This window comes from Anolis carolinensis, chromosome 1, assembly GCF_035594765.1.
Source record: "Anolis carolinensis isolate JA03-04 chromosome 1, rAnoCar3.1.pri, whole genome shotgun sequence".
Lineage (NCBI taxonomy): Eukaryota > Metazoa > Chordata > Lepidosauria > Squamata > Dactyloidae > Anolis > Anolis carolinensis.
In genome coordinates this window covers 311,469,283-311,497,236 of record NC_085841.1, presented here as the reverse complement: position 1 = coordinate 311,497,236, position 27,954 = coordinate 311,469,283, and the positions used below count along the sequence as shown (strand labels likewise).

The following is a 27,954-nucleotide window of genomic DNA, read 5'->3' as shown; positions in this document are numbered from 1 at the left end:
AGCTGTTGTTGTAGGAGTATACAGTCCATTTACCATTTAAAGGTAATGAAAAACACAGAAAGTGACAGTAGGGACTATGAAGGTGACCATCAATGGTTAAAAATATAGGCAGGAGCATGAGCAGGTCACCTAGTCACAGTCTTCTCCAAAATAGTGATATGTTTGAATCAGAATAATTGTTTCAAAATGTACTTACAGATTTGCAAATATGAAAACCTGTTAGCTTTTTTGGCTATTTGTAACCAGTCATCCAGTGAGTGTTCTGCAAGGTAACTTAACAATTGTTGTACAGAAGTTAATTTTCCCATGAATTTGTGGAACTGTCAGAAAACTCACATAAATCTGCCTTTCGTAGATTTTTTATCTGTATGATTCTCACAGTCAGCAAATAGCAAGGAGAGTCATCCATCTACAAAGAAAGAAACACATGTTATATATATATATGAGATGAATAGAATAAGCATATTTCAACAGACTCAACATTCCAAAGCAGTAAAGCTAATTACAGGTGGTTGAGGTTACATTTGCTCATACTGTGCCTCCTTTAGGGTAGATTTAAATATCTGAAAGAGCACATGCCTTTTCCTGAAAGCTTGTGAAGCAGGAATAATAAGCAATATGATTGAATCATTCCAACCATTGAATTGGTGTATTAGTTAGGAGTCGCCGTATGCAGTGGTTTGAGAATTGGACTACTTACTGAAATTACATAGCCATAGTTGGGACTATGACTCTGGAGACCTAGTCTCAACTATTCCCCACTCAATCATGGAAACTCACCAGGTGACTTTGGGTAGGTTACACATTATCCTCTCAGAAAACCCTATGATAGATTTGCTTGTGGGCTGCCATAACTCAGAAATGATGTAGAGGAACACAATCACACATGTATCAGTGCTCAGAAAAGTTACTTTTTGATCTACAGCTCCCAGAATGCCCAGTGTGGCCATGCTGGCAGTGGGATTCTGAAAGCTGCATCTAAAAAGTAACAAATTCTAGTTGGAAAGAAGGCATATAAAGTAAGAACTCTAACATATATGCTTTTGGAATGTTTGAAGTTTCTTGATCTTAAATTCACAGCCTAAAAAATAAAATTAATCTAGATTAATAAATAATCTATGAATCCATGTCACATAAAACCAACACCTTAGTTGTTCAATGTGGGCTAAAACATTGCACAGTTATTAACACTCTGGTTGAATAAAATTATTGATAAATTAGAATGAGTGGGAATTAGTATCAGAAAATATTTGTTATCGAACCACAGTAACCTCCTCAGAGATTTATAGTTCACCAATATATATTTTTTTCCGACTTGTGCAGGCTCAACGTATCAGAAGATCAAGACCAAACCAGCAACAGCTATCATATCTAACCCTTTAATAAATTGTATTTCTTCTTCATGATATTCTATATAACTTTTATCTTTTTATATACTGTATCTATTTCATACATCTGAAATGTATAAACAGTTTTATAAAATATATCAGGACAGACAACTCTACATAACTCTACATAACCCTGCAAAATAATCCCCTGGGAACAGGAAGCTAAACAAATCCCTCTGGTCTTCTTTCCAAGCCAAAACAATTAACTAGATCCATTGGTCATCTATATGAAGAGACAGGTGATTTCCTGCCAGACCAGATAAATCCAAATCTGTTTGTCCAGCTATATGGTTCACTTAAAGTTGAAAGATTGCTGCCTCCAAAAACAGGGGTTTACAATGTGCATGTGTTCAACCTCTTTTGTTGACAGCCAAGCGTTTGAATACCCAAGATCAACATCTGTCTTACACCTTTGTTTTCTGAAGCTCCTATCTTTATTTTGCATGGAACTTGACATTTGAGCTCATCAAAAACTATCAACATGTCTTTACTCTGTGTTTCCCAGATTGTGCCCTCCCAGGGGGGCAGTTCTGCAGCTGACAGTCCTTCACTCTAACCAATCCCCAGCTGCTCTTCTCCCCTACCAACCAATCCTGGCATGAATCTTAGCCAGTCTCTTTTCTGGTCTGAATAGATATCAGAAATATATGAGATATACTATATTTCTCTGTACGTTTATGCTTGTACATTTTGAAGCAAAATTGCTGTACATGCATCCCTTTTGACCGAATTTAATAAACTTCTGTGGCTTGTCTTCAACTGGTGAGTTGGTTTCTCTGTCCTAGTCTATCTGTTTTTTAGCATACTGCTCACCAGGCATGGATCCTCTTAACCACGGTCCTTAGCTCTAAGTTTGACCACATATTGAAAACAAAAGAAAACTTAATTTAAAAATGCTATATGCAAAAATGGAACATCTCACTTCATTTAATTGTGCTATATCAACCTCTCTTCCTCCTCCTCCTCCTCCTCCTCCTCCTCCTCATTCCTCATGCTCTGCTAAAAACCCAGTTCTGCAGACTGGGCACTGCTAATTGGGTGAAGCCTAGGACTTTATCACACCAATATGTTTTTAAGCAAACTAAAACCTTAATAGATCAATCACTTTCATAGAGAAGTAAGTGTGCATTTCTGGCACTTCATTGAGGCAAATTACTGCTATCAATATTTTGCAGAGCTTCACTTCCTACTCGTGTTTGCTCTACCTAGAACAGTGGTTCCAAACCTGTGGGTCCCCAGATATATTGGCCTTCAGCTCCCAGAAATCCTAGCAACTGATAAACTGGCTGGAATTTCTGGGAGTTATAGGCTTAAACACCTGGGAACTCACAGATTGAAAACCACTAACATAGAACATGTTCATTTTTTCTATTTTCTCTTTATTCCTCATTTTACTGCAACTATACAGTACCAGAGTTGCAGAGTTCTTGAAATAGCTTTCTCCACAAATTGAGGGTGCCAAGGTTTGGACATTATTATGTAAGGAAAAGTGATGGAAGAACAGCAATATTGTTTTTCCCATTAATGAAAAAAATAGTCTGTTCACAATTCAAATGCATTGTGTCTAGGGGGGAGTCACAACATCATGTAATAAAGAACAGCCACAGATGATACTATACAGCTGCAATCACATTGTATCAGCCTCATATAATAAAGTCTCTAGAGTTGCATGAAGAGAAGGAAAGAGAAGAAGCTTTGTCACCACAGCACCAGTCAATGTTAGATTTACAGCTTGGAGATAAACATCAGTATGGTGTTCCACAGAACTTCCAGATTATATCATAATCCTTCTAACAGTACACATTAAATTGGTTTTCGATTACTGGAAGAAATGAAAATGGTAAGTGCTAATGGTGATATCTACTATAAAGATACTGCTCTTTCCTCAAGTAACATCACTTTGGGAGGGGGGTTAATATTTCTTTACTGCTTTCTGTAACTGAACAGAGTCATCAGATATAATAAAACTTTACACCCAAGGAATGTTTGTGCCAACATTCTATCCCATCTTTTACCTCCAACCTTCCATAAAAGAGAAACCAACTACAATAGAGTCTCACTTATCCAACATAAATGGGCCAGCAGAACGTTGGATAAGCGAATATGTTGGATAATAAGGAGGGATTAAGGAAAATCCTATTACACATCAAATTAGGTTATGATTTTACAAATTAAGCACCAAAACATCATGTTTTACAACAAATTTGACAGAAAAAGTAGTTTAATATGCAGTAATGCTATGTAGTAATTACTGTGTTTATGAATTTAGCACCAAAATATCACAATGTATTGAAAACATTGAATACAAAAATGCGTTGGATAATCCAGAATGTTGGATAAGCAAGTGTTGGATAAGTGAGACTCTACTGTACTTCCATTATGCAGCATATAAAGCAACACTTTTAGCATACAATTAACAAAACTTTTCATGATTACTGAGAAGGAAGGGAGCCTTGAAAAGATGCATTTTGGTGGCCATAACATTAATATAGAACATCCCATTTCATATGTGTTTCCTCTTAATCGAAATAAGCACCAGGCTACAATCCAAAACAGGATACAGGGAAGGGAGTTTTATTTTTCACGTCTTTGTTCTACCTCACCTAATTCATCATGCATGTTACCCATAATGTAGCCAAACTGGATGCCAATGACATGCTCTGAGAATTCACCCAGAAGTCCCATTTATAGGCTTTATCCAGACAGCCTGCTGCTGTTTTCTGATTTTGAAGTCCCTAACATTTCTTAAAACACTTCAAAAGCAGTTCTATGTACTGCAGATCTCAACAACCAAGTTTGTATATTATCAGCAAATGTGTTATGATGGTAAGACCATATTTTTTCGTGAAAAAAATGTGCCACTGAGAAATGGCTAAAAGTTCTACAGACCACGGAACACCTGTATGCAAGGCCAAATACAACAGGCTATGTAGCTGATTTTTTAGAAGGGCTGAAACCTGGCCCTTTCTTGGGATTTCAGCCATTTGCCTGATTTGAATATGTGACTACAACCAAGGATGCAGAGAAGTCAGCATATAAGCTCTGTCATCAAATGTCAGTATATCTCTGCACATAGAATTCAAAGATCAGAAGAGGGCTTTCTAGTCATGTTTGCCAGAACATAGTCAACAGAGAATCTGTGACTGGGACAAGAATTCTGTAAAATGATAAGTTAAACAAAGACTTCAATAACCTGTCAGGAGGCTTTTGTTTTATTTTTATTTTTGTTTTTTCATGTCAGGAGTGACTTGAGAATCTGCAAATCGCTTCTGGTGTGAGAGAATTAGCCATCTGCAAGGGTGTTGCCCAGGGAACGCCTGGATGTTTTGATGTTTTTTACCATCCTTGTGGGAGGCTTCTCTCATGTAGGGAGCTGGAGCTGACAGAGGGAGCTCATCCGCACTCTTCCTGGATTCAAACCGGCAACCTTCAGGTCAGCTGTTCTTTCAGCAAGCATAATCAGAGGCAGTCCAAGTCATAACAATATTTAGTCCATACAGAAGGCAAGGCAAAAGGAAAGTTGCAATGCTCCATTCCAATAGTCAATTAGCATGAAGCTCACCAGAGGTTCAACACACAAAGTCCAAGGTACAAGGTTTACAAGATTTCTGACTGAAGCTCTCCATACAATGATGACTGCACCAGGCTATGGCAGCATCCATTATTTATGTTGCCCGCAGCAAGCCTTTACAACTGTGTAGTCCTCCTCTGTGCCAATCTACTTGACCTCCGCACCTGCATGGAATCTAGCCTCATCTGAAGCCAGGCAGGGCAAGTTCATTCCTGTTCTTCAGTCTGATCCTGTTATGGATCAGGCACTTCTACAACAGAAAGGCCCATCTCCTGCTGAGCAGTACTAGGGTCCACATCCTCAGACTGCTCAGGCAACTGCTCAGCCATGCTCCTACGTTCATCTGTTGGAAGGAAGCCCTCTTCCTCCTCATCCTCATTCAGGACCTGAGCCCTGATGCAACCATATAATAAGACCGAATCTGCTTACAATATGGAAGAAATATAAAGGAGGGATGGTACAGAAAACCCCTTTATGGTTACATCCAGAAACAGTCCTAAGGCCAACATCCAACTATTAAATAAGATCTTATAGGGAATATCTATTTAAAGAAAAGGATCATTGGAACCTAAAGAAAGAGAAGCCCTAGGCACCAATTATTAGTTTCGGTTTTATCAACTACATGAGAGATTTATAAAAGATGCTAAAGTAGGGTTTGATGAAAATAAATCTATGTTGGAGTGCGTTTTTGATATGGGAAAAGGGCTTAGTCTCCAGATTATATAAATGCATTCTAAAATATAATCTAGAAGACAATAAAATAAGACTTGTCATGATTTCTTGGGCCAGACACTTAGGAGAAAACATAGAATTAGGGAAATGGGAATAAATAGAATAGAGAAATACCTCTAGAAAAAAGGATTTAAATTCTCGGTACAAAACCCATAGAAAGGGGCTTGCTGGAGATGTAAAAAACAAAAAGGTACCTTTTTCCATGTCTGGTGGTCATGTCCGATAGTATCACATTTTACAAAGGAGTAGTTATGGAAGCAAATAACATGCTCACCAATAAGATCAAGAAAATCCCAGCAATATGCCTTCTATTCAGAGAGAGTATAACCAGGAAGACAAAGAAATATGCCAATACAGCTTTGTTGCAGCAAGAATAGTATTGCAAAATCATGGAAAGGAGAAAGAGAACGACTCAAGAGAAACTGGAGAGAGAAATTAATAGATTACATGCAAATGCCCAAGCTGTCTAGCAGACTTCAAGGTAACAATAATGAAGAAATTGCAAATAAATGACGGCTGGCCTTCACATTTCTTGGAAAGAAGGCAAATGTTGACTTTAAGGATTCTGCAAGGGGAACTATTAAAGGAACGTATATGGGCAGTATTAGGTATTAGGGTTGTCCAAATTTTCATTATGTTTCTCGTTTCGTAATTATTTCGGATTGTTCTCGTTTTTTGAAACGAGTATTGAAACGTTTTCCCTGGGCGCAACTGGCAATGTAATTCGAACCATCGTTGGCCCATTCTCTAATTGTTTCTTAAAATTTTCGTTAAATTTTTTCCTTCCAAATTTTTTTTTTAATTTTTTTTTTAATTTTTTTTAAAAAAATTTTTGTTTTTGCAACCTAACATGAATGGGAGCCTAGCACAGCCTAACATGGCTACCGCTCCCTGGTCAATCAGAGACTTCCACGATGGCTGAAAAAGGTGGGGGCTAGCGTCCTCCGCGTCCACGTGGAGGATCTCTATAAAAATCCCCTCCCCAACTGAGCCAAGGCATTCTGGGCTAGGATACCGAGGAGAGAGGGTGGTTCGCGCGTGCTGGGAAGCTGCTTGCTTGCTTGGGGGAGAGAGGGCTAAGTGACTGTTCTGGCTATAGGGGGTAGAGTGTCTGTCTGTTGTTGCTGGTTCGATATTGTGTTGTTGTTTTTTTGGGAAATTGGCTTGGGGCTTGTGGCAGAGTCCTTGCTGTGGCTTTAGGGAACTTTTATTTTCCAAAGGACGTCTGCCTTCCTGCAAGTACAGAGCTTGGGGTGATTTACTTTTCTACTCCAGAGGGAGTCCCTTTGCCTTTGTTTTCTTTTTTGGAATTTAGCAATCACCACATCAGCCCTTCTTTGCAATCCTGAAAGGGGGGGGGACTTGAAAATAATAGTTTCCAAAGGACGTCTGCGTTCCTGCAAGTGCATTGCTTCCCTCCCGCTCCGTTTGTAATCCCAAGCCCCCAGGCTGAGTGTTATTGCAGCAATCACAAAGACACACATTGTTTTCAAACCTAAAGGGTACATTGGAAGAAATAGTTTCCAAAGGACGTGGGGCACCTGCCAAGGCATTGCTTCCCTCACGCTCCATTTCTATTCCCAAGCCTTGGGCTGAGTTTTATTTCTGCAGTCACAAAGTCAGACATTGATTTGATTCAATAGAGGGTCCACAGCAATTTATAGTTTCCAAAGGACGTTGCCAATCCTGTCAAGGCATTGCTTGGCGTGTGCTGCATTTCTAATCCAAAGTCCTCAGCCAGAGTTTCATTTTTGCAATCACAAGGTCAGCCAGTGGCACCATTGATTAAAAGGTTCAAAGGCAATTTATAGTTTCCAAAGGACATTGCCAATCCTGTTAAAAACAGATTCTGTGACTGGGACAAGAATTCTGTAACTGCGTACAAATGATATAGCATTACAGAATTCTCACCATATCTTTATATTTTGGTCTTATCTGGGATTATTTTCAGTTTATTGGCATTTACCCAACTTGTTTCCAAATTCAGAAGGTATCTGCTCTAGATGTCTACTAGTCACACCTAGATCCGATGGAAGGTTTAAGATAATTACTATTCGTTTCTCTAATGTTTCTCTTGATAGCCAGAGGAATTGTTCCACAGGTTTCATGTAACAGGAATACAAAGAAGAACGTTGGGAAACTCCACAGCACAAGGAAATTACATTACTGCACAGAAATTACATTACTGCTGCAGAAAGCAGCAAAAGCTTTGTAGGGCAAATAATCACTAGAATAAGAACATCCACAGTTGAAAGATCTGCTTCTCTCCAATTTCTGTTCATTTTTAGATCCACAGCTAAGGTATGTGAGTTTTCTGGTTTGTAATATGAGACTGGTTCTTCTTCTTGTTCGTTCTGGCTCTCCTTTACCTGAATTAATTACTAATCTTCTAGACTGATTTTTTTTTTTTACTTCATTGTTATGTCTCCTTCATGCCTTAATTTGTATGTGTTGTAGCCTGGCAAGAGCCAGACTATTCTGATGAGGATGATGGGTTTCAAAATGAAGCGTCTGAGGTGTCTGAGAGCATTCAGGCAGATTTGCAGGCAAGCCAAACTGAGACAGGTCGGGCTGACTCAGAAGATACTGTGAATACTGGGAAAGTGAAACTGAACTTTGCCTAGAGAAAAGACCTTGGGAAGACGGGGAGAGCGTAGAGGTCACTGAAGCGTAGAGTTTCAGGTCCAAATGTGGCAAGGCTAAACATACTGGGCATGTTTAACCTGCAGAAGAGAAGACTGAGGGGAGACATGATAGCCATGTATAAATATGTGAGGGGAAGTCATAGGGAGGAGGGAGCAAGCTTTTTTTCTACTACCTTGGAGACTAGGACGCGGGACAATGGCCTCAAACTTCAGGAAGGGAGATTCCACTTGAACATCAGGAAGAACTTCCTCACTGTGAGAGCTGTTTGGCAGTGGAACTCTCTGCCGCACAGTGTGGTGGAGGCTCCTTCTTTGGAGGCTTTTAAGCAGAGGCTGGATGGCCATCTGTCGGGGGTGCTTTAAATGCGATTTTCCTGCTTCTTAGCAGGGGGTTGGACTGGATGGCCCATGAGGTCTCTTCTAACTCTATGATTCTATTATTCTATCATTCTATGAAGGATGATGTCATGAGTGCCTTGATGGGTTTAAATCAGGCGTTTGTTTCTCAGCATTACAGACAAGACAACTTTGCCATGGGAAACAGTCTTCTGTTCATGTTGTCAAGTTTTCTAGTCTTTGGTTCTTGTAATGTCAAGATTCTTGTTTCATGTTCTTGCCTTTGCCTATGTACCTTGAACGAATTTTGCCTGGATTGAATTTCCTGTGTTCATATTCCTGCATTTTACCTTGGATTAGTTCTATGTTCTTGAATTTCTAGTTTCTGTGAGGTTTCCTTGGATTTCTTAAAGACTTGTATTAAACTTTGACTGCTTTTATATTGCTGTTTATATCCTGACTGTTACTTTTGGATATAACCTTTTTCCCTTTTATTATTTTTTATTCAATAAACTCTTTATTATTGGACTATTGGCCTCTGGTGTGGTGCTCGGTGAAGAGGTGTCTTGGGGTTAGGGTGCAACAGTATGATGGATTCTATGTCTTGGTTTTCAAACCAATATATAGACCACTGATCTATATGTTGGTTGGGGCCCTATCACACCACACTCTTACAGTGCTGTATTTCACTTTAACTGCCATAGCAACATCCTAGTGCTCTATTTCATTTTTACTGCCACTCAGTTAATGCCACCGTGTTTAAAATTATCAGATAAAGATGTTTCTTTAGTGCTTCCCCACTGCAAACTACAGGATATTGTCATGGCAGTTAACGTGGAATATAGTGCCATAACAATATAGCATGATTAAGCCATAGAATCTAAATGGTCTAATAAGCAATAAGCAAAGAGAAATGAGGAATACTGAAATAGTGAGACAGAATCTTTTAAACAATGCATATACATATATCCATCTATAAACTGTATATGTACTTAGGACCTCATCCCATGAGGGGGAAGGCATTTTGTACCTTTCCATGTTGTTCAAAAATTGATAATTGCTTTTCCCTTCATCAAACACGTTACTCCCACCATTTTAACAGTAACCATCCACTCCATTTGCCTTCATAAAACACAACAGAGACATCCAATTACATTTACCCTCACACCTCCAAATACCCACCTTTACCCTACTTTCAAGCAAATTGAAAGGTATGGAGTCTATAGCTACCCAACTCCAAAAATGTCCATTTCTAGTCACTTTAAAACTGGAGTCCCATGGGCATCCCCCAGAAGTAGTCTTGCATCATTTTATAGCCTCTGTGAGGTTCCACTTTTAAAGTGTCTAGAAACTGAGGGAAGCCTGCATGTGATACGGCCCAGATTAATTCAGCCTTGGAAAAAAATTGCCCTTTCTGTGATTCCATTCTCTAATCCAGTAGGATTTTGCCCTTCCATGCATTCAACTCACCTGCTGCATTCTTCATTCAATAATAAACATTTCTGTGCATGTTCTCTAGCTGAGGTACAGAGCCTAAACACAAGTTTATCAACTCCGTTTTTCTCCCATTTTCCGTTTTTCAAGTGCCAACTTGATAGAGGCTGACGAAGAAGCAAGCGGGTACTTACCTCAGGAGTTTACTGCAATCTGAAGTTTCCACTGTGCCAGCTGAGCATTCCTTGTTTCCACATTCCACCACCTTGCTGAGCCTGATCGAACTGGTAAAGTATGTTTTATATATATGTGTTGAGTCCCAGGTTTTGTGGGCATTATTCATAAATTTCTCTTCAACTTTATGTTTGCCAAGCTAGTAATCTTTCGTATGTGTTTCTGAACTTCAAATACTTTTTAGATAGTGGGTTAGATTTCACTAACAAGGATATCATTGGCCAGAGTTAAATATACCATACTGTATATACTTGTGTATATGTGGATCCCATCACATGAGCAAAGGAAAGTGGGGGAAAGTGTGGGACAGTGTGGAACAACAGAGAGGACCGTCTTATTCTGCTCCCTCCTATCGAGATCCATGTTCTGCCATCTCACATCCTTTCCCCCTTCAGGTCTGTCTTTCCCCCGCATTCTCCTGATTTGTGCCATTAGGAGTCAGGTAACACCAGATTCCTCAAAAGGCACTCTAGGCTCTGTTTCTCTACACTGCTGACAGGGAGGCCCACCAAAAATTGCCTTATGTCATGTGATGGACCCCGTGGGACTCCATTTAGGCAGCGTAGAGAAATGGGGAGAAGACGCAGAGAAGACTGTGCCTGATGAAGTCATAAGTCAATGGCAGGTTAGTAGAACATAAAAGATTGCGTGAAATGTTTTGCAATTTTTTGTTGAATAATGAAGGTATTACTCTTTTGTGGATTTTATTTCATTTGCTTCCATTGGTATTCCATTTGTACTTCTGAGTACTTTAGCACATGAGGCTGGCAAAGCAGAATTCTGTCAGGATAATGATGTTGTATGTGTCCTGATGCAACTTTGCATTTTTTCCATGACTAGAGCATTCTTTTTCACTGAGTAAAACTTTTCAGTGCCTCCTGATACTGCTCCCTTTCCATTACTTACTTAAATGCGATGGTCCTTCCACTTCTGTTTTTATATGCAAGTAGTCACATGGCATCACAGGGCATGATTATTTTCTTCTACCCCTCTCTCTTTCATCTTAATGTTCCCAAGAAGGTTATTCTGCTTTTTTTCACTGTTGTTTCAATAATAATAATAATAATAATAATAATAATAACAACAACAACAACAACAACAACAACAACAACAACAGGAAAAACTCAGCCGCTATCAGGACCTCAAGATTGAACTTCAAAGACTCTGGCAGAAACCAGTACAGGTGGTCCCGGTAGTGATGGGCACATTGGGTGCCATGCCAAAAGATCTCAGCCGGCATTTGGAAACAATAGACATTGACAAAATTACGACCTACCAACTGCAAAAGGCCACCCTGCTGGGATCTGTGCGCATCATCCGAAAATACATCACACAGTCCTAGACACTTGGGAAGTGTTCAACTTGTGATTTTGTGATATGAAATCCAGCATGCCTATCTCGTTTGCGGTATCATAAAATATAATAATAATAATAATAATAATAATAATAATAATAATAATAATAATAATAATAACAACAACAACAACAACAACAAATCTTTATTTATATCCTGCTTTTCTCCTTCACGGGACCCAAAGAGGTTTATTTTCTATATAGCTAAATTTGCAAAATTGCACTAATAATGATCATAATCATAACCAAAATAATTCTGGATAAGGTGTGGGGCAGGAAAGCCAGTTATGAAGGCTGTGTGGAAAACAACCTATACGACCATAGACTGCCAAAGCAATACTGTTGCATTAATGCAGAGAGGTCTGATATCTTCACATGGGTTTATTTTCGGCGGTGATGACAGATATTTTTAAGTTTGGCCATGTAGCTCAATAGCTCTCATCACACTCCAGAGAAGTACTTCCAGGGCAGCTCTGTGGCCAAATTGGAAAAAAAAAACCTGCAGCCACGGAAAATAAACTGGTGGCGGACAAGGAAAGGCTCCACATACTTCCATTGGGAAAGATGGGTGGAGCCAGCTTAAACAGGCTTCCTCCCATGTGATGAGGTAGGGGGAAGCCAGGACAGTGTGGGACAACAGACCCCTATACCCCCTGGGTGGGTGCTGCCAGGATAACATTGATCCGCAACAACCTTTGGCGATTCCAGTGGCACATGTGACAAGGTCATAAAACCAGTTATGTTTCCATTCTCTGCACAAGTGCTGTTATGGCAAGAAAGCAGATTAATGTGATTAAGTTCTAACTTTTTATGCTTTTGTTTCAAGCTGAGAGCTGCATCACAAATCTGAAGAAGAAAAGAATCTGAAATTGAATTCTGATCCACATATTAATTTGGGAGATGTATGACCTCATCATAAAGCCTTGGTGAAGAGTTTCGCTTCTGGGGAGGAATGAGGGAGCAGCAGGGCAAATGCATCGCCATTGTGGGGAGGCCAGCGTGCTGGCTCCATTGGAGCTAACGCAACACAGGAAGCCTCCTGTATTGAGAGGATGCAGCCAGCAAAGCTTTCCCTCCAGTTGGAATAGGGGCTTCCACAGGAAGCTCCCTTGCATTGACTGATGGGCAGTGAGACCATCAGTCCTCCAGACAGCGTGGAAGCATCCAAGGATGCTAAAATCACCTTATTTGATGGGGTAGGCAAATTAGGTTTGCTTAATAATATTGATCTGACAAAACATTCTCCCATTCTACTATGTAAACTCATTGATCCATATCATATTTAAACAGTTAAATGCCATAGCTTTGGAAAACTTGCTTTCATCCACTGTAGCCCATTAAAGCAGTTTTGACATGCTGAAGCTATAGCCCTTGGCTTCAGAATAATAGTATGTCATGATGACTTACTCTTTATGAAGTAAACCAGAGCAAGAGAGTAACTCACTATAGAGAATTGTCTGTGGCCCTAAGAGGTTCATGTATCTGCATGCCCCTCATTAAATAAGCCATGTTTTTAAAAATACATATTTTAATTTAAATATTTTACAACAACTCCATAGCTTATCATTCAAAATCCTATTAGGTATCAACAGACAAAAGTAATCACTGACACCAAAAAAAGATTTGAAATTGATGCCAAAACCAATATCAATACTGTCCTCAGTTGCACTTCCATGGAAAGCATATTTCTATAGGCGGGATGACTACACATCAGTAGGATTTCTCCTTTGTTAAAACAAAATGCAACTGAAATACTTGCAAAACAGCTTGTCTTATGAGATTTACTCTAAGGGCAAGATGACCTAGATGGAAAAAGATGCAGCTGCAGATATATGTACACCAAATAATGAAAGGTCAAGTCAATTTCACTTAACTGGTTTTGTAGCTGTGTTCAGAAAACAGCCTGTATGTATGCAGTATCAATAAGCAGCTCTGACAATGATGAATTCTTGACATCATGATTAGTTATGTTGCTTGTGTCATGGGCTCTAACTACAATAGTGTAATTACAGAGCCTTATAGATGGAGATCATCCAGTCTAACGATATATTGCATTCTGCAATGAATAAAAGAAACTCACCACCCAAAGCATATATTTACACTGCTATTAGTAGCTATTTTGACTGTCATCACTCCATCCAAGCAATCCTAGGGTTTGAAGTTATGCAAAGTACCTAGAATTCTGGTGACCCAGTGTGATGTACTAGTTTGAGTATTGAACTATATCTCTGGAAACCAAAATTCAAATCCCCACTCAACCATAGAAACTCAATAGTTGACCTCTCAGCCGAAAAGGAGGTGGTGGCAAGCCCCCTCTTTGCCAAGAAATCCTCTGATAGCATCTCCTTAGGTTTGTCATAAGTCAAAAATGGCTTATAAGCACACAAAAACGTTTAAAATTCGCTGCTAGAGAGTTCACATGCTGCACTTCAGGGGAGGTACGAACTGCATAATAATACACACCCCAGGATTCCTTAGATGTAACCACGGTAATTAAAATATTATCAAAGTAATATAATTGGGCAGTGTGGACTCACCCCAAACTCTTGCTGAATACCCACAAGCTTCCACATTTACAAAATTGTGTCCTGTTTGGAGCCCATAATCCAGATTGACTGGATTCTCTTGTTGAGATCTAATCTTTCCATGTTACAAGTAGAATGATATAGCAATGTCACAAAACTAGACAACATTTGTGTTTCTAATATTTGGTCATTCATTTTTATGTAAAGAGACTAAAGTGGACCCATAAGATATTACAAAAAACTCCCAGGTACCAATGACTTCAACAAAGTACAGTATAGCATGAAAAAGATGGATCCAGGATATTGTGTCTTCATTTTCTGCCGCTCTAGAGTTCTTGATCTCTCTAGTAGCAAAAACAACATTATGGCATTTAATTCATTCAGAATAGTCACTGCCTATATTTATTTAAAACCACTGGGACATTCACATTGTTTCTGCATCCATAAGAATATCTAAAAAGTATAAACTCTGCCCTTTATCGTAATGTAAACGCACAGTTTTTGACAACCATATATGTGTTTGTATACATATTGCTTCAGAGGTATATTTCATTCATTTCAAAGGACATTGGTATGGGGTTGTAATCAGTGTGCAGTATCACTAATCAATACAAAACAAACTAAAGTTAAAGTATGTGCAATAAAGTATTAAATGGTTATCATTGCTGCTCTAAGATTGGACTCATGCGTTGTCACTGCGAAAGTAGATTGAAGGTTCAAAAATTTGCTTTAGGGTCATTTCCATATTCCCATTCACCACATGGATGATGTAGTCCAAAAAGTAACATCTCCAGTCTCCATTCCATTTTGTCCCCCTTATTTTATTATGCCTAAGTGTAGAACCTCTGTTTTTTTTAAAGTTAAAATGCAGATCATCATTGTAGAAATGCAGGAACAATAATACACAATTATTATCGCGCTGTACTATTGAAGAATGATTGAACATTCAAATCTACATAAAAACAATAAAAATAAGGAAATTTAATAGAAAAGGGATTGTTTCTACAACAAATCATTGCCACTATATGGCAAGAGGCACCACTCTTTGCTGAACTACTAGTTTAAATATCTCACAAACCTGAGATTTCTTATAGATTAGTTACTCTTGAAATAGAAGTTAACACCGCATGCGGTTTAAAGTATTTGTTTGTTTCTTTATTGCCTAGGGAATTGGCAAGACAGATCAAAAATATAAGACACAATACTACTGCTTTCTTACCTCCTTTGCACTTCCAGAAGGTGCCATTATGGTCTCAATATTACAAGTCTGAGAAAGATATTGTGGCACTTCCATGTCAGTATTTGACAACAAGGCTTCCAGAAATATGGCTGCAAACTGGCCGAAATTCATGAGCCTAGGTTTTATAAATCCCGCATGCGCCCCACCCTTTCTTTTACATTTAGACAAACAAATATGAGGATACAAGAGGCAGAGTATAGAGCTACACCTTATTGGCTTGTTCCCCGTTTCTTGCAACAAAGGACTTTCATTTCACATATAAAGCAATCAAAGGAGGTTTCAGGCTAAACAGACAAATGGGAGGGCAGGAAGGAGCTGTTCGGTCCTTGTCTAGCCATTCCAGTCAAACTCTCATATGCACCTTCATTATTCACCTCAGGATGAATATAAAAAAAAGAACTGAAGCTATTTTGAAGAGACAAAGGGCCCTTCCAGACAGGCCTTTAATCCGCGACCTGTCTTGTTTTTACTGGAGGCATCCAAATGACTCCTCTGGTAAAAACGAATTAAAGTAGAGTAACCCAGGGTGTCCCAGTTTACTCTACATTAACTAAATGCCTCATCAGATCCAGACCTTAATGAAAGATCCAGGCCTGATGAGGTATTGGGCCTGTCAGGATTGACTTCCAATATTGTGTTCCATGATACTGGGGGATGGGGGGTCAATCTCCATAGCCATCTCACATTTTTACTATTCTGGAGCACAGGGGACATGGTGATAGCTTAGCAGGGCTGATATGGCCAACTGCCTTACAATTGGGGACAGATAATGGAAGTTAATGGAACAAGGAATGGAAGCATCTCTCCTTTTTTCTTATTTACTTTGTGAGAAAAAAGTTGACTTTGCACCGGTAAAGCTGATGATATATATCCTGTTTTGTTTTTGTTTTTTCATTAAACTCAGGCATATCTTCTAATAAACTAGGGTGATCAGGTTACAACCTAGGGCATCATCTGCCCCCTCCCTCCATACTGGGGAATTCAGAAACATGTGAGTCATAGACACCAAGCATCAATTAAGTTTATTAACCAACTGAAGTCATGTTTTGATATGCTTATGTGCCTAGTTCTACAATTTGATTTCTTAGCCTGTTTTGTTCCACGTACAAGCAACAACCATGCAGCTACATTCTCTTGCCTCCAGGAAGAGAGGAGAGGAGAGGTCCCAATGTTTTATGCACAGAATGACCACATCTTTTCCTAAGAAAACCAGGGAAATTCTGAAAAATGATGCAGGTAACATTTAGTTCAGTTACATAATTTACTGTCGGCTGTTACCTTGTAATAGACAACAAAATGGGAGACTATGAGGGAGATAGGTGGACCCACTCCTAAGGTGAGGTGGGGGTGGGGCCTTGGGGCTGGAAGTTCCCAAGCAAACATCTAATTTAGGGGCTGTAAACTCGGCCTCACCACTAGTGGTAGCTGATTTCCAAGTGAGCTGTCCTAACGTACCATCCCAGGGGTTGACTAGTCTATGAATTCTGGTCACTGGTTCCACTGCCCTTTGTTGTGCTGAAATGTATAGCTGCAACCAAGACAACTGTGGCCAATATATTCCATCCAAGATAAACTTTCACTGTGTTTATTCCCACAGTCTATTCCTCCATTCAACTTTAGTTGCAAAAGTATGCTACTGGATTTTGGCCTGCATAAATAGAAGCATAGTGTTTAGATCCAGGGAAGTCATGCTACCCTTCTATTCCGCCTTGGTCAGACCATACCTGGAATACGGTATCCAATTCTGGGCACCGCAATTGAAAGGAGATGTTAACAAGCTGGAAAGTGTCCAGAGGAGGGCGACTAAAATGATCAAGGGTCTGGAGAACAAGCCCTACGAGGAGCAGCTGAAAGAGCTGGGTATGTTTAGCCTGCAGAAGAGAAGGCTGCGATGATAACCATGTACAAATATGTGAGGGGGGGTCATCGGGAGGAGGGAGCAAGCTTGTTTGCTGCTGCCCTGGAAACTAGGACATGGAACAATGGCTTTAAATTACAAGAAAGGAGATTCCACCTGAACATTAGGAAGAACTTCCTCACTGTGAGAGCCATTCGGCAGTGGAACTCTCTGCCCTGGAGTCTGGTGAAGGCTCTTTCTTTGGAAGCTTTTAAGCAGAGACTGGATGGCCATCTGTCGGGGGTGCTTTGAATGTGATTTTCCTGCTTCTTGGCAGGGGGTTGGACTGGATGGCCCATGAGGTCTCTTCCAACTCTATGATTCTATGATTCTGTGAGTAGAGCAGACCACGAAGATATCAGCTTATTTTAGCTGAAACTGCTTATTTCCAATAGCTGAGTGAGTGAGAGCAATTCTACTCAAGACCATAATGCAGTTCCAACTGGTATGAAAAAGACTGGTTTGGGGCCACTTTATGCCTGCATGGTGCCGTCAACCACCTTAAAGGCAGGATAGTGGCCCCACAACCCACTCACCCCCCAGCACTTCCCCCAAGCTGCCTTGCTCAGTTACATTATCAACCAGCAAGTAAAGAGCATGGAGCTCTAGATTTGTTGCAGAATCAATTTATATTTAAATATAGGCTTAGTATCCCTTATCCAAAATGTTTCAAACAGAAAGTGTTTTGCAGTTCTCATTTTGTTTGTATATTGGAATACCTGTATTTGCATATATGTACATAATAAGATTGCTTGGAGATGAGATCCAAGTTTCCACATGAATTCATTTGTTTATACACATAGGCCCGGAGGTAATTTCATACAATATTGTGCATGAAACAAAATTGTGTACATGGAACCCTCCAAAAGCAAAGGTGTCATTATCTCAGCCAGCTGTGGTTGATAGCTCTGCTAGCAAGGGTGAGGAGGTGCTGTTTGAAGGTTCAGTGTTTCATTTCGAGTCTAGCAGTGCCCAGCAGCTTCCTCAGCCAAGCTTGGAAGAAAAGCCTATGCAAGAAGCTACCACTTTTCAGCCTGCAAAGCAAATACAAGCAGGTTCGTCTGAGCAAGCAGCAGAAGGGTTAAGTGTTCTAACCTTTGTAGATTTGCAAAGGGAAAAGACTAACCTCCAGATTAGCAGAGAAATGAGCTATCAATAGGCATCATCTGAGAAGCTACCATAAAAAGTGCTCGAGAATAGCATCTAGTTTATGGCAACAAATTCAGTGTTTGGAGATATGACCCCAAACTGTTGGTGATCTTCCGTTTTGTGAACCTTGGACTAGTATTTGTTGGAATGAGCTTTGGATCTTGGAAAGGACCATCAACTTCCCTGGTATTTTTCCTTTCCTACTTGGCTGAATTCTGTGGTTTGGACTTGGACTGTTTACTAATCTCCTGTTTGGAAATGGAGTCTTGGCTTTACGACATTAGTCATGTGAATAATCTTGGATCTTGGGATGCTCTGAATTTTGGAGTTCCAGATAAAGGATGCTTGGCCCATATTCCAAATGCCAACATACTTTGAGCAAAAAAAAAAATAAAAAGCAGAACTGATAATGCAGAGAATGGTGTGTGGCATAAAGTTTATTCTTGTTTATGCATTATTTTATTTTCTTCAATAGAATATCTTCTAATAAACTATTCAGATGTCTATATACAAAGAAACAGATAGCAAAGAAATATTTAAAATAGAAATTAGGTGAGTAGGAGATAAGTGGATCCTTTCATGGATATTTCTGTATTTCAAAAAGATGAAATATCAGTTTGGTTATTGTTAATAGAATCGAAAGCATTACATAACATTGTGAATTTTTTCCAATTTTAAAGAGCAGGTAAAGAACAATTTAATCATCCAGGCATGATTTTAACCCAGCATTTGTAACTGTGTGTGTTGTCTACAATGCTAAAAAAAAACTCCACAGTTCGTAGGAATGATATTTTACTCTGGACAATATCAAAGAGAAATAATATTTCAACATGATTTCAGAAAGAAATGCATTTAATTAGGGTCCCTTCAACATTGACCTAAAATGCTGAACAACTGGTGTCTGCAATAGTATTGGCATGTTGAGGAAAAAGGAACCAGGAAAAGAGGGAAGCTGGTGCCCTGCCTGACATCAGAGCCCTAGGAAGAAGGTAGGTGCCAGGTTGCATCAGTGGCGGGACAGCTTCACCCAGTCCTGTTTGGGAACTGGCCTAACTGTCCTCACAGCACTTACACTGGGGAAAAGCCTGGGGCAGGATTAGTGCTTTCAAGTGACTTAGGTTAACCCAGGGCAAGGTTGCATTAAGATGACTTTGCCCCAGATATGCTGGGGCGGATACATATCTACATCAACCTAATAGTCAGTTTAGATATGCTTTAAGATGTAGCTGATTCAGATTAGTCCCAATTGAAGTACACCCATTGAATCAAATGTTGACTGGTGGGTCAACATATAACTAAGCCTCATTGATCCACAGGATATCCTCTAGTGAGAGTGAACAATAGGATCTATGCCCATAACTGTTTCAATAGGAGAATCTGGAGTTAAGAATTTTGAACTATACATCTATATTGGCAAATGACAGGCAAACATTTGGATAGCCAGGAATCAAATATCCAGGAATCAGTAGAGTGAAGTATATGCCATTGTCCAAACTTTCATGGGCTCCAGTGCACTGAGGGATCACCCTTTGCCAATAGCAAATAGCAGGCTAGAATTGTAGAATATTTATTCAATAAGGATAATAGTGCTTGGAGAATATTTTAGTAACCAAGTTTAGATAACTCCAGTTCTTTTATGCCTTGTCCTTTCAACCAGCTATTAGACCTCTCTTTGATCCTCTATTTTCTCCATAATGTGTGCTTGCGTGTGTCTGTGTGATGTTCATGACACCATTTGAGATGCCTGAACCTGTGTTTTCCGTTCTACAACCTCGTGCAAAACCTGTAAGATAGTAGTGGCATTATTCTGGACATTGTAATTTGTTAGATTCAACAGTTTGTTGAAATCTTCATCCTTCAGTGAGAACTGTCTCATGGAATATGGAGACAGAGGACTGGAGAGGTCAACATTGCCTAGAGACATTTCACCAGCACTACGTTCTATACCTGCAAAAGAAGAAGATGATGATAAAATGTGGAAGATTTATACAATCTGAAAAGAAACCAGAGACTTATCATTTTTTTACAGCAAAGAGAAGACAAACTTCAACTATCAGTTTTTGATTTTCTAGTTTAGAAGAGTGTTATTAAAAGTAGATGGATATATAGTGATATTCAAAGGGAGGAGAAAAATAAGAAGTAAAAAAAGTCAACAGGCAATGAGTGTGAGGCTTGCAGATTAGTTATATAGTACAGTAGAGTCTCACTTATCCAAGCTAAATGGGCCGGCAGAAGCTTGGATAAGCGAATATCTTGGATAATAAGGAGGGATTAAGGAAAAGCCTATTAAACATCAAATTAGGTTATGATTTTACAAATTAAGCACCAAAACAATATGTTATACAACAAATTTGACAGAAAAAGTAGTTCAATATGCAGTAATGTTATGTTGTAATTACTGTATTTATGAATTTAGCACCAAAATATCACGATATATTGAAAACATTGACTACAAAAATGGCTTGGATAATCCAGAGGCTTGGATAAGTGAGACTTGGATAAGTGAGACTCTACTGTAGTTATATGTTTAGAATAGGTTTAATAGTGTGGTTTTGTTTATGTTAGGGTGATTGTACTAGATATAGTTGTGTTATAGTTTGGTTTTATATATCATCAAAAACTGTTTGCATTGTTTTCATTTTCTTTAATTTTTTATTTTTGTATTTCTTTTTGTATTTCTGCATTTCTGTACTTCTGAATAAAAATCAATGTAAAAAGTGTATAAGGAAAAGGTTTTCACCGAGCTATTTCTGAAGACCAAGCTAACAGCCATATGGTTGAGGATAATGGAAGCTGAAGTCCGACACCTATAGTATGGACTAGGGCGAGCACGGCTAGTCTCGCACAGGGTGGTATATTTAGAAGAGCAGAGACCTCAATCTAAATTTCATTTCTACAGGCTGATTTTCTTCTTTACATCAAATATAGTTCAGATAGTAGACTGCTGAGTTAGATGGAGGCATCCACACTCAGATCTCAGCTACAAAGCTCTTTTGTAATTAAGATTTTAAGAAAATAACTATAGCTCTTTTTGCCATGTTATATCTAATGAGAATTCAGGAATCCTCCCGTGTTCTTTGGGTGGCATCCTAAGACACTATCAGGATGTTTTCTCTACAGATCCCCGCCAGATGTGGCTTTGCATCGTATGATGGGTTCCAGCAAGGAAGTGTACTGGGATGCTTCCCGAATACAATGTGGTGAGGTCCTTAGTTAAGTTGAAGCCTGCCATAATTTCCAGGGCTTCATTGATTTGTTGCAAAAACCCTCCAGGAGAACTCTGTATTTATTGAGTTTTGTTTCATCCGGGAGGGATGTATTGTACCAGGGCTCACTTTCCAATCTGCTCTACATCCACTTCCTGGAAGGGTATGTATGTGCCTTCTGGTCACTTGCTGATTTATGGAAATCTCATGAATTAGGCAAGGAATACTTAGAGGTGGTTTTGCCAGTTCGTTTCACCTGCTTTCAATGATGGGATCCCATCCATATATCTAATCAGTTCGAACTCTGTTTGGCTTTCATGCTCAGATAAAATCTAGTGGACTCATGGTATTTAGAAGCAACTAGGCTCATCCTGATTAAAATGTCCCCTACCACATCTTAACTAAGGCTGGATCTACACTGCCCTATATCCCAGGATCTGATCCCAGATATAGAGCAGTGTAGATCCAACCTAAGTGAAGAGAATAATCTCATTTTCACTTTCATCTGTGAACAGCCCCTTTAACTAAAGGATCAATCTTCATTACCAAACAAGAAAGTATGTTCTCTGTCTTGACCTGTTTAAATGGCTAGCTTTGAGTAACTATGGTTAGCAATGCTTTATGCTATTATTAGAGTCCATTTGTTGATTCCAGGTTTTGGCCCAGAAACCTTGGAGCCTGGGATGATTATTAACTGACAATTGTCTCATGAAATTCAGAGGGTGGCCTTGAGCTAGTTCCTGTCTCTCAGTCTGACCTAACAGGGTAGCTAATTCCAGTAAAAATTAATAGGACTTGCATCCAAATAAAAGTATATAATATCAGAGGACTTTGAAATGTATCCAGATTTAAGTGCATACAAAAATATTTTCATTTCAGCTTTTGTACCAACTGCCATTAACTCACCTGGCGCAAGGTATCGCTGGAAGGTATCATTTACTAGTGGGAAATAAATTACTGTGGGGGCTTCTGCATTGTCTACATCTTCAAACACATAGCACTCCTTTAGGTTTTTCTTTTCTTCTTCATTTAGCAGAGTTTTGGGGAATGGGATTCCTTGTTCTGAGAAGTATGTGGAGGCCTGTTCCAGAGGCTAAGGATTATAAAATGAAATGATTATAGTTGTTGGAAGGCCGGAACTTTCAAGCCAGGATTTTCTGGTAAAGAATTGTTAGTTTGAAAGTCCAATGTGACTATATTCAGAGACCAAGTAGAATGATAATTCATAGGACAGGAAGCTATACAACACCTCTTCATTGTTCTCTTTTACTTATGTTCTTCCTGATTTTTCACCACGAGAGTTAAGAGTAAGCTTCATCTAATTGAAATTCAGCAGCATTTCTAAACTTGGCTGGCTGAAAATGTCCCCTACAGTCAAACCACACACAATTAAATTTCTTTGAATATACATCCCTTTACAATCAGATTTGCAAATTAAGCTTGTGTTTATCTTGATTTACTAATCATAAAATAAGAAACGCTACAGGGAAAAAGAGATAAGTGGGTTATCTTTGACTACTTAGAAGCATGGCTTCTAAACATATGATAAGGGTGTGACCTAATTTTACCTTCCTGTAGATCAGTGGTTCTCAGCCTGTGGGTCCCCACGTGTTTTGGCCTACAACTCTCAGAAATCCCAGCCAGTTTACCAGCTGTTAGGATTTCTGAGAGTTGAAGGTCAAAACATCTGGGGACCCACAGATCCAAAACCACTACTGTAGACATAAGAAAAAACACATATACAATTAATTTATTTTTAAAGCAACCAAAATATTTATTCTAAAGTATCAATATGCCATAGTTTTGCACCCTGTCTATAATTTTCTTGCAACAGGATTGGACATTTTAATCCCCATGATTATTTTTGTCATAAACAATCATAAACAACCAACGGAATAATGCACTGACTACTTAGTCAAGAAGACATAACTACGAACATTACCACACAAAACCTCTATCCGGCATCAATCTCTGGGATAGTGGCTACTTACAATCATTATCATTGTCCTTTTGGTGCTGGCATTTTTACTTTTTGAAAGACACATTGCAATGTTGTGATTTAAAAATCATGAAGAATTGAGGACTACATGCTGCTACAGTTACACCACCCATCCAGCAGTGTGCCCTCACACAGCAGTGGCAACACAATCGCACAACGCTGGCATCTATGTGAAGCCACCCGGCACCATGATGGTAAATTGGCCACTATCCAACATCACGGAAATGCCACGGGATAGCAGCAAGCATCTGGTAATATCCTTAGGTTCTCTAGAAATGGCTGCTGGCTAAGAGGATAATGTATTGTACAGTATATTTAAATAGGAAGGAAGACCTTCCTATTTGTATTTGTGTCCTCAGTTGAATAGGAAGTTGTATTTTAAGTTGTTAGGGGATTGCGTGGCTGCGTTTTGTTTGTAGTGCACCTTATTTGTAATGTGTGCATGTTTAGTAATGATAGTAAAATATATGCAACAAATAATAATAATGGTTGTTACTATTGCTTGTGACACTTTGGAGTACAGTTTCCATTTCAATTATCCTTCACAAACAAAACTGAAACTAGACATAAACTCTTCTAACCTTGCTTTGCGATCCTCCAGTATAACTGAAGTGGAGAATTATGTCCACTTTTCTTTCAGGTCTCAGAAGTGGAGGGCAACTAGTATCAAAGAAGAAAGCACTGTCTACCAGTTCCAGGTGGTCTGCAGGATCTCTTAGTTCATTGGGAGATTCATCCAGAATAGTGTCTATAAAACAAAACCTTTGTCAAGAAAGAGAAACACAGTAGCAGAAGACTCACAAAATCCCAAAATATCAGCTTTCTTCCTTTGACTGAAATACTTTAGTTTGTTCTTAGTTGGGTGGTTTTTTGATATTATAGCCTGAAAAATCTGATTCCAATATTTGTGATCTGTCACAAAAGGAGCCTACTGGATAACCATACTAGCAAACAATGATTCTGGAAATGGCTGAGATAGGACAGGACAGTGGACTCAAGACATTTGTTAGTCCTATCCTTAACCCTAACTGGAGCCCCAGTGGCAAAGTGTGTTAACGCACTGAGCTGCTGAACTTGCAGACCGAAAGGTCCCAGGTTCAAATCCCGGGAGCGGAAGAGCGCCCGCTGTTAGCTCCAGCTTCTGCCAACCTAGCTTTTCAAAAACATGCCAATGTGAATAGATCAATAGGTACTGCTCCAGCAGGAAGGTAACGGCACTCCATGCAGTCATGCCGGCCACATGACCTTGGAGGTGTCTACGAACAATGCCGGCTCTTCGGCTTAGAAATGGAGATGAGCACCAACCCCCAGAGTCAGACATGACTGGACTTAATGTCAGGGGAAACCTTTACCTTTACCTTTATCCTTAACCTATGTATGATTCCTATCTTGGATTGTTGCAGAGACAGTCTTAAGATTAGAAACTGGGAGATGATTTTATGATGGACTTCCAAATACCAACCATTTTTATTCCAGACTTTGTTTCTTTTCCTCCTACAGATTTCCATTTTAATCAACTCTTTAGCTGGCTGCATACAGACTGATGACATGCTTACTGTGTTGGTCTTGTGACAAAATCCACAACTTTGTGCTGATCCATGCCAGTACTTGGCAAACAACAATTATTGTGCATAGGCTGCTTTGAACCTGTTGACAGTTACAGTGAATATCATCTAGAGGGGAGGGGAGCCAGGCAATATAGGAATACCACTGTATTCAGCAAAGTACACTTGCACAAGATCAGACACGCTTCTCCCAGATTTCTCACTAAAGTGCTCTCTGTTCTTCCAGACTTCAATTTGGCTTCATCTCTGCATAAAGGAGCAGCTTCTGCTGCCATCATATCCACCAGTGTTCCAGAGGCAGAGAAAGGATTCTCTCACTACATTGTGGAAATTTATTACATTGAATTGTGATGCCCAAGGCCCCCTTATGCAACATGACCATGGCATGGAGCTATAATCCAAAAAAGCAACTTTCCAAGCTCTTATACTATCCCAAAAAAATTCCTTCTCCTAAAGCTTGTGAATGTTAGAATGATATACATATGTTCAGTTTATGCAGTTTTAAACAGTAACCAATTGTGACCATAATCCTGCATCAGAGGCTATGACTAACTTTACAAAGTCAGAGCTATGCTGCTGACTTGATATGTAACTATGCTAGTAAATAGTGATGATGCACAACAGAGCATGACACAAGAGATCTTATCATACAATGGGTCAGTGCATTAGAAGAGATTATGCTCTGGCTCATATGTTGCACATCGGGAAACATTTCACAATGGGATACATTGTATATTGGGACCATTGTGAAATAACCATACTGCTGACACTGCTTTTATAATGTCTCCAACAACATAGCTATATCTTCACATGTCCCTTCCTGAAAAATAACGATATTGGGCAACAGGGCCATTCTCAGTCCTTTGACTAAGATCAAGGGTAGAGCAATTCAACTTTACATGAATTGTTTTACGATGATATAACTTCCCAAAAGGATGTCGGCCTGTGTCTCTAATGAGAAAAACACAGGAAAAATACAGGTATTCCAAAAACTGGGGAGGAGGGGAATCTGAAATCTAAAATACTCAGCCTGTAATTTATTACTATACCTTTCCATTTAGAAAAATGTGGGTTATGCATGTATTCATTATGCATTTGGAACCCCCGTAAGAAATTGTGATACTTTGACACTGCTGGACGATCTGTTAAAATATCCCTCAGAGTTTCAGAAATGCCTCCTGCAGGTGTCAACATGCGTGTTGGTATTTCATGGGGCCTGTCTGGCAAATCAGGCACTTCATCTGTAGAAGACAAAAAGAACATTGTCCATAAACCAGGCGACATTTGATAGTTCATTTAGATCAGTGGTTCTCAACCTGGGATCGCCAGATGTTTTTGGCCTTCAACTCCCAGAAATCCTAACATCTGATAAACTGGCTGGGATTTCTGGGAGTTGTAGGCCACAAACATCTGGGGACCCCAGATGTTCTATTCTGATTTAGAGGTACAGAATAGTAAACTAATGGGGCTAGTTAAACGTTGATTTAAAAAATAGCTAAATTCTTTCAGTGGATGGTATGAATAATCTTGACTGGTTCTTTATTTTCTTTTACTGGTGTATTTTTAAATTGATTTTTTTACTTTTTTGAAGCTTTTATTCATGCTATATTCAGCCCTCCACATTTGCTTGTTTAACTTTTGCAGATTTGATTTTTCACAGATTTCATTCATATGGCCTCTCTAGAAATCTCTGGGTCTTTCAATGTGACTCTATAGTTAATTTCTACCAAAACTGACTATAGAGTCACACTAGAGAACGTAGATTCCTAAAGGCATGTACCTCAGGTTAAAAATGTTTTCCCCCTGTTTTCCCACTTTTGCGGGGGTCTTGCATCCCTAATCACAGAGATATGTAATTGCATTTATTCTGTTTATGGTGTTTGTAAACTATCTTCCCTCCCTCTAGTGACCAGAGTAGAGTACTGTCCAATCTAGACCTGGTAGCTGAGGTTTAGGCAGCCTTCTGCATTTTGCAGTTCTATTTCTACAAAACACTTCAGTTGCAAAGCTAAAATTTAGCCATTTCCAGATAATAAGATATTGAACCACTCTGTATTTTGTCACACTGCAATGATTCAGTACGTATATTATAACTTACCAATTTCAGTGATAGTGTCTCGGGTCCATCTTGTCCAGAAATCCTCTGAGTTGTCAGCTGCATTCCAGGCATCCAAGAGATTCTTGGAAAATATACTACTCCACATCCCTGAGAAAGAAAGAGGGGGGGGGGAGAGGAGTATGTTCTCTTCATTACTTTGCTTTGTCTTAAAAAATAAAGGGGTTCTGCAAATTCTGTAAAACTCTTGGTTTCAACTTCTTTCTAAATACTTCTATGGGATAAAAGGTTGGGGCCACTCATAAGAGCTGAGCTGGTAAGAAGCTTTGCCAGCCAACAGAGTAATGTCTGTCTCTTTTTACTTCATATAAGGAAGCACCGCTGTCTCAGGGCATCACCTTCTGATGGGGTTTCTTTCTATTTACCGGAGGGGATACAATGTATATGGCATAAACACTGCATGTGAAAGAGGAGCCCATATGTTAATTCCCCCAAGCCCTAAAATTACATTCCTGGCTTCTACCAGCAGAGTGAATCTGTTCTATGTTTTAGCCAGACCTTTTAAGGAGCAATCCAAGGTGCTAAACTTATTTTGGCGATAGAGTTTAGTACCTTTGCTGGTTT

The 27,954-nt window shown here is 39.3% G+C and overlaps 2 protein-coding genes across 3 annotated transcripts in view; both read right to left on the bottom strand.

Annotated features, from left to right (window-relative positions):
• The window catches only part of LOC100561010 (cytosolic phospholipase A2 epsilon), a 63,831-nt gene extending 53,449 nt beyond the window's left edge, over positions 1-10,382 (bottom strand). For both annotated transcript variants that reach the window (XM_062968141.1, XM_062968142.1), the window contains exons 1-2: positions 10,301-10,382; positions 337-409 (exon numbers count right to left, since the gene is read on the bottom strand). In XM_062968141.1, the coding sequence (XP_062824211.1) occupies positions 337-409 (73 nt within the window). In that variant the 5' untranslated portion in view covers positions 10,301-10,382. The remainder of the gene's footprint in view (positions 1-336; positions 410-10,300) is intronic.
• Positions 10,383-18,925: 8,543 nt separating this feature from the next.
• The window catches only part of LOC100560813 (cytosolic phospholipase A2 epsilon), a 46,465-nt gene continuing 37,436 nt past the window's right edge, over positions 18,926-27,954 (bottom strand). Inside the window, exons 16-20 of the mRNA XM_016992047.2 lie at positions 27,373-27,480; positions 26,324-26,515; positions 24,291-24,457; positions 22,617-22,803; positions 18,926-20,451 (exon numbers count right to left, since the gene is read on the bottom strand). Coding sequence (XP_016847536.2) covers positions 20,228-20,451; positions 22,617-22,803; positions 24,291-24,457; positions 26,324-26,515; positions 27,373-27,480 — 878 coding nt within the window. The 3' untranslated portion in view covers positions 18,926-20,227. The remainder of the gene's footprint in view (positions 20,452-22,616; positions 22,804-24,290; positions 24,458-26,323; positions 26,516-27,372; positions 27,481-27,954) is intronic.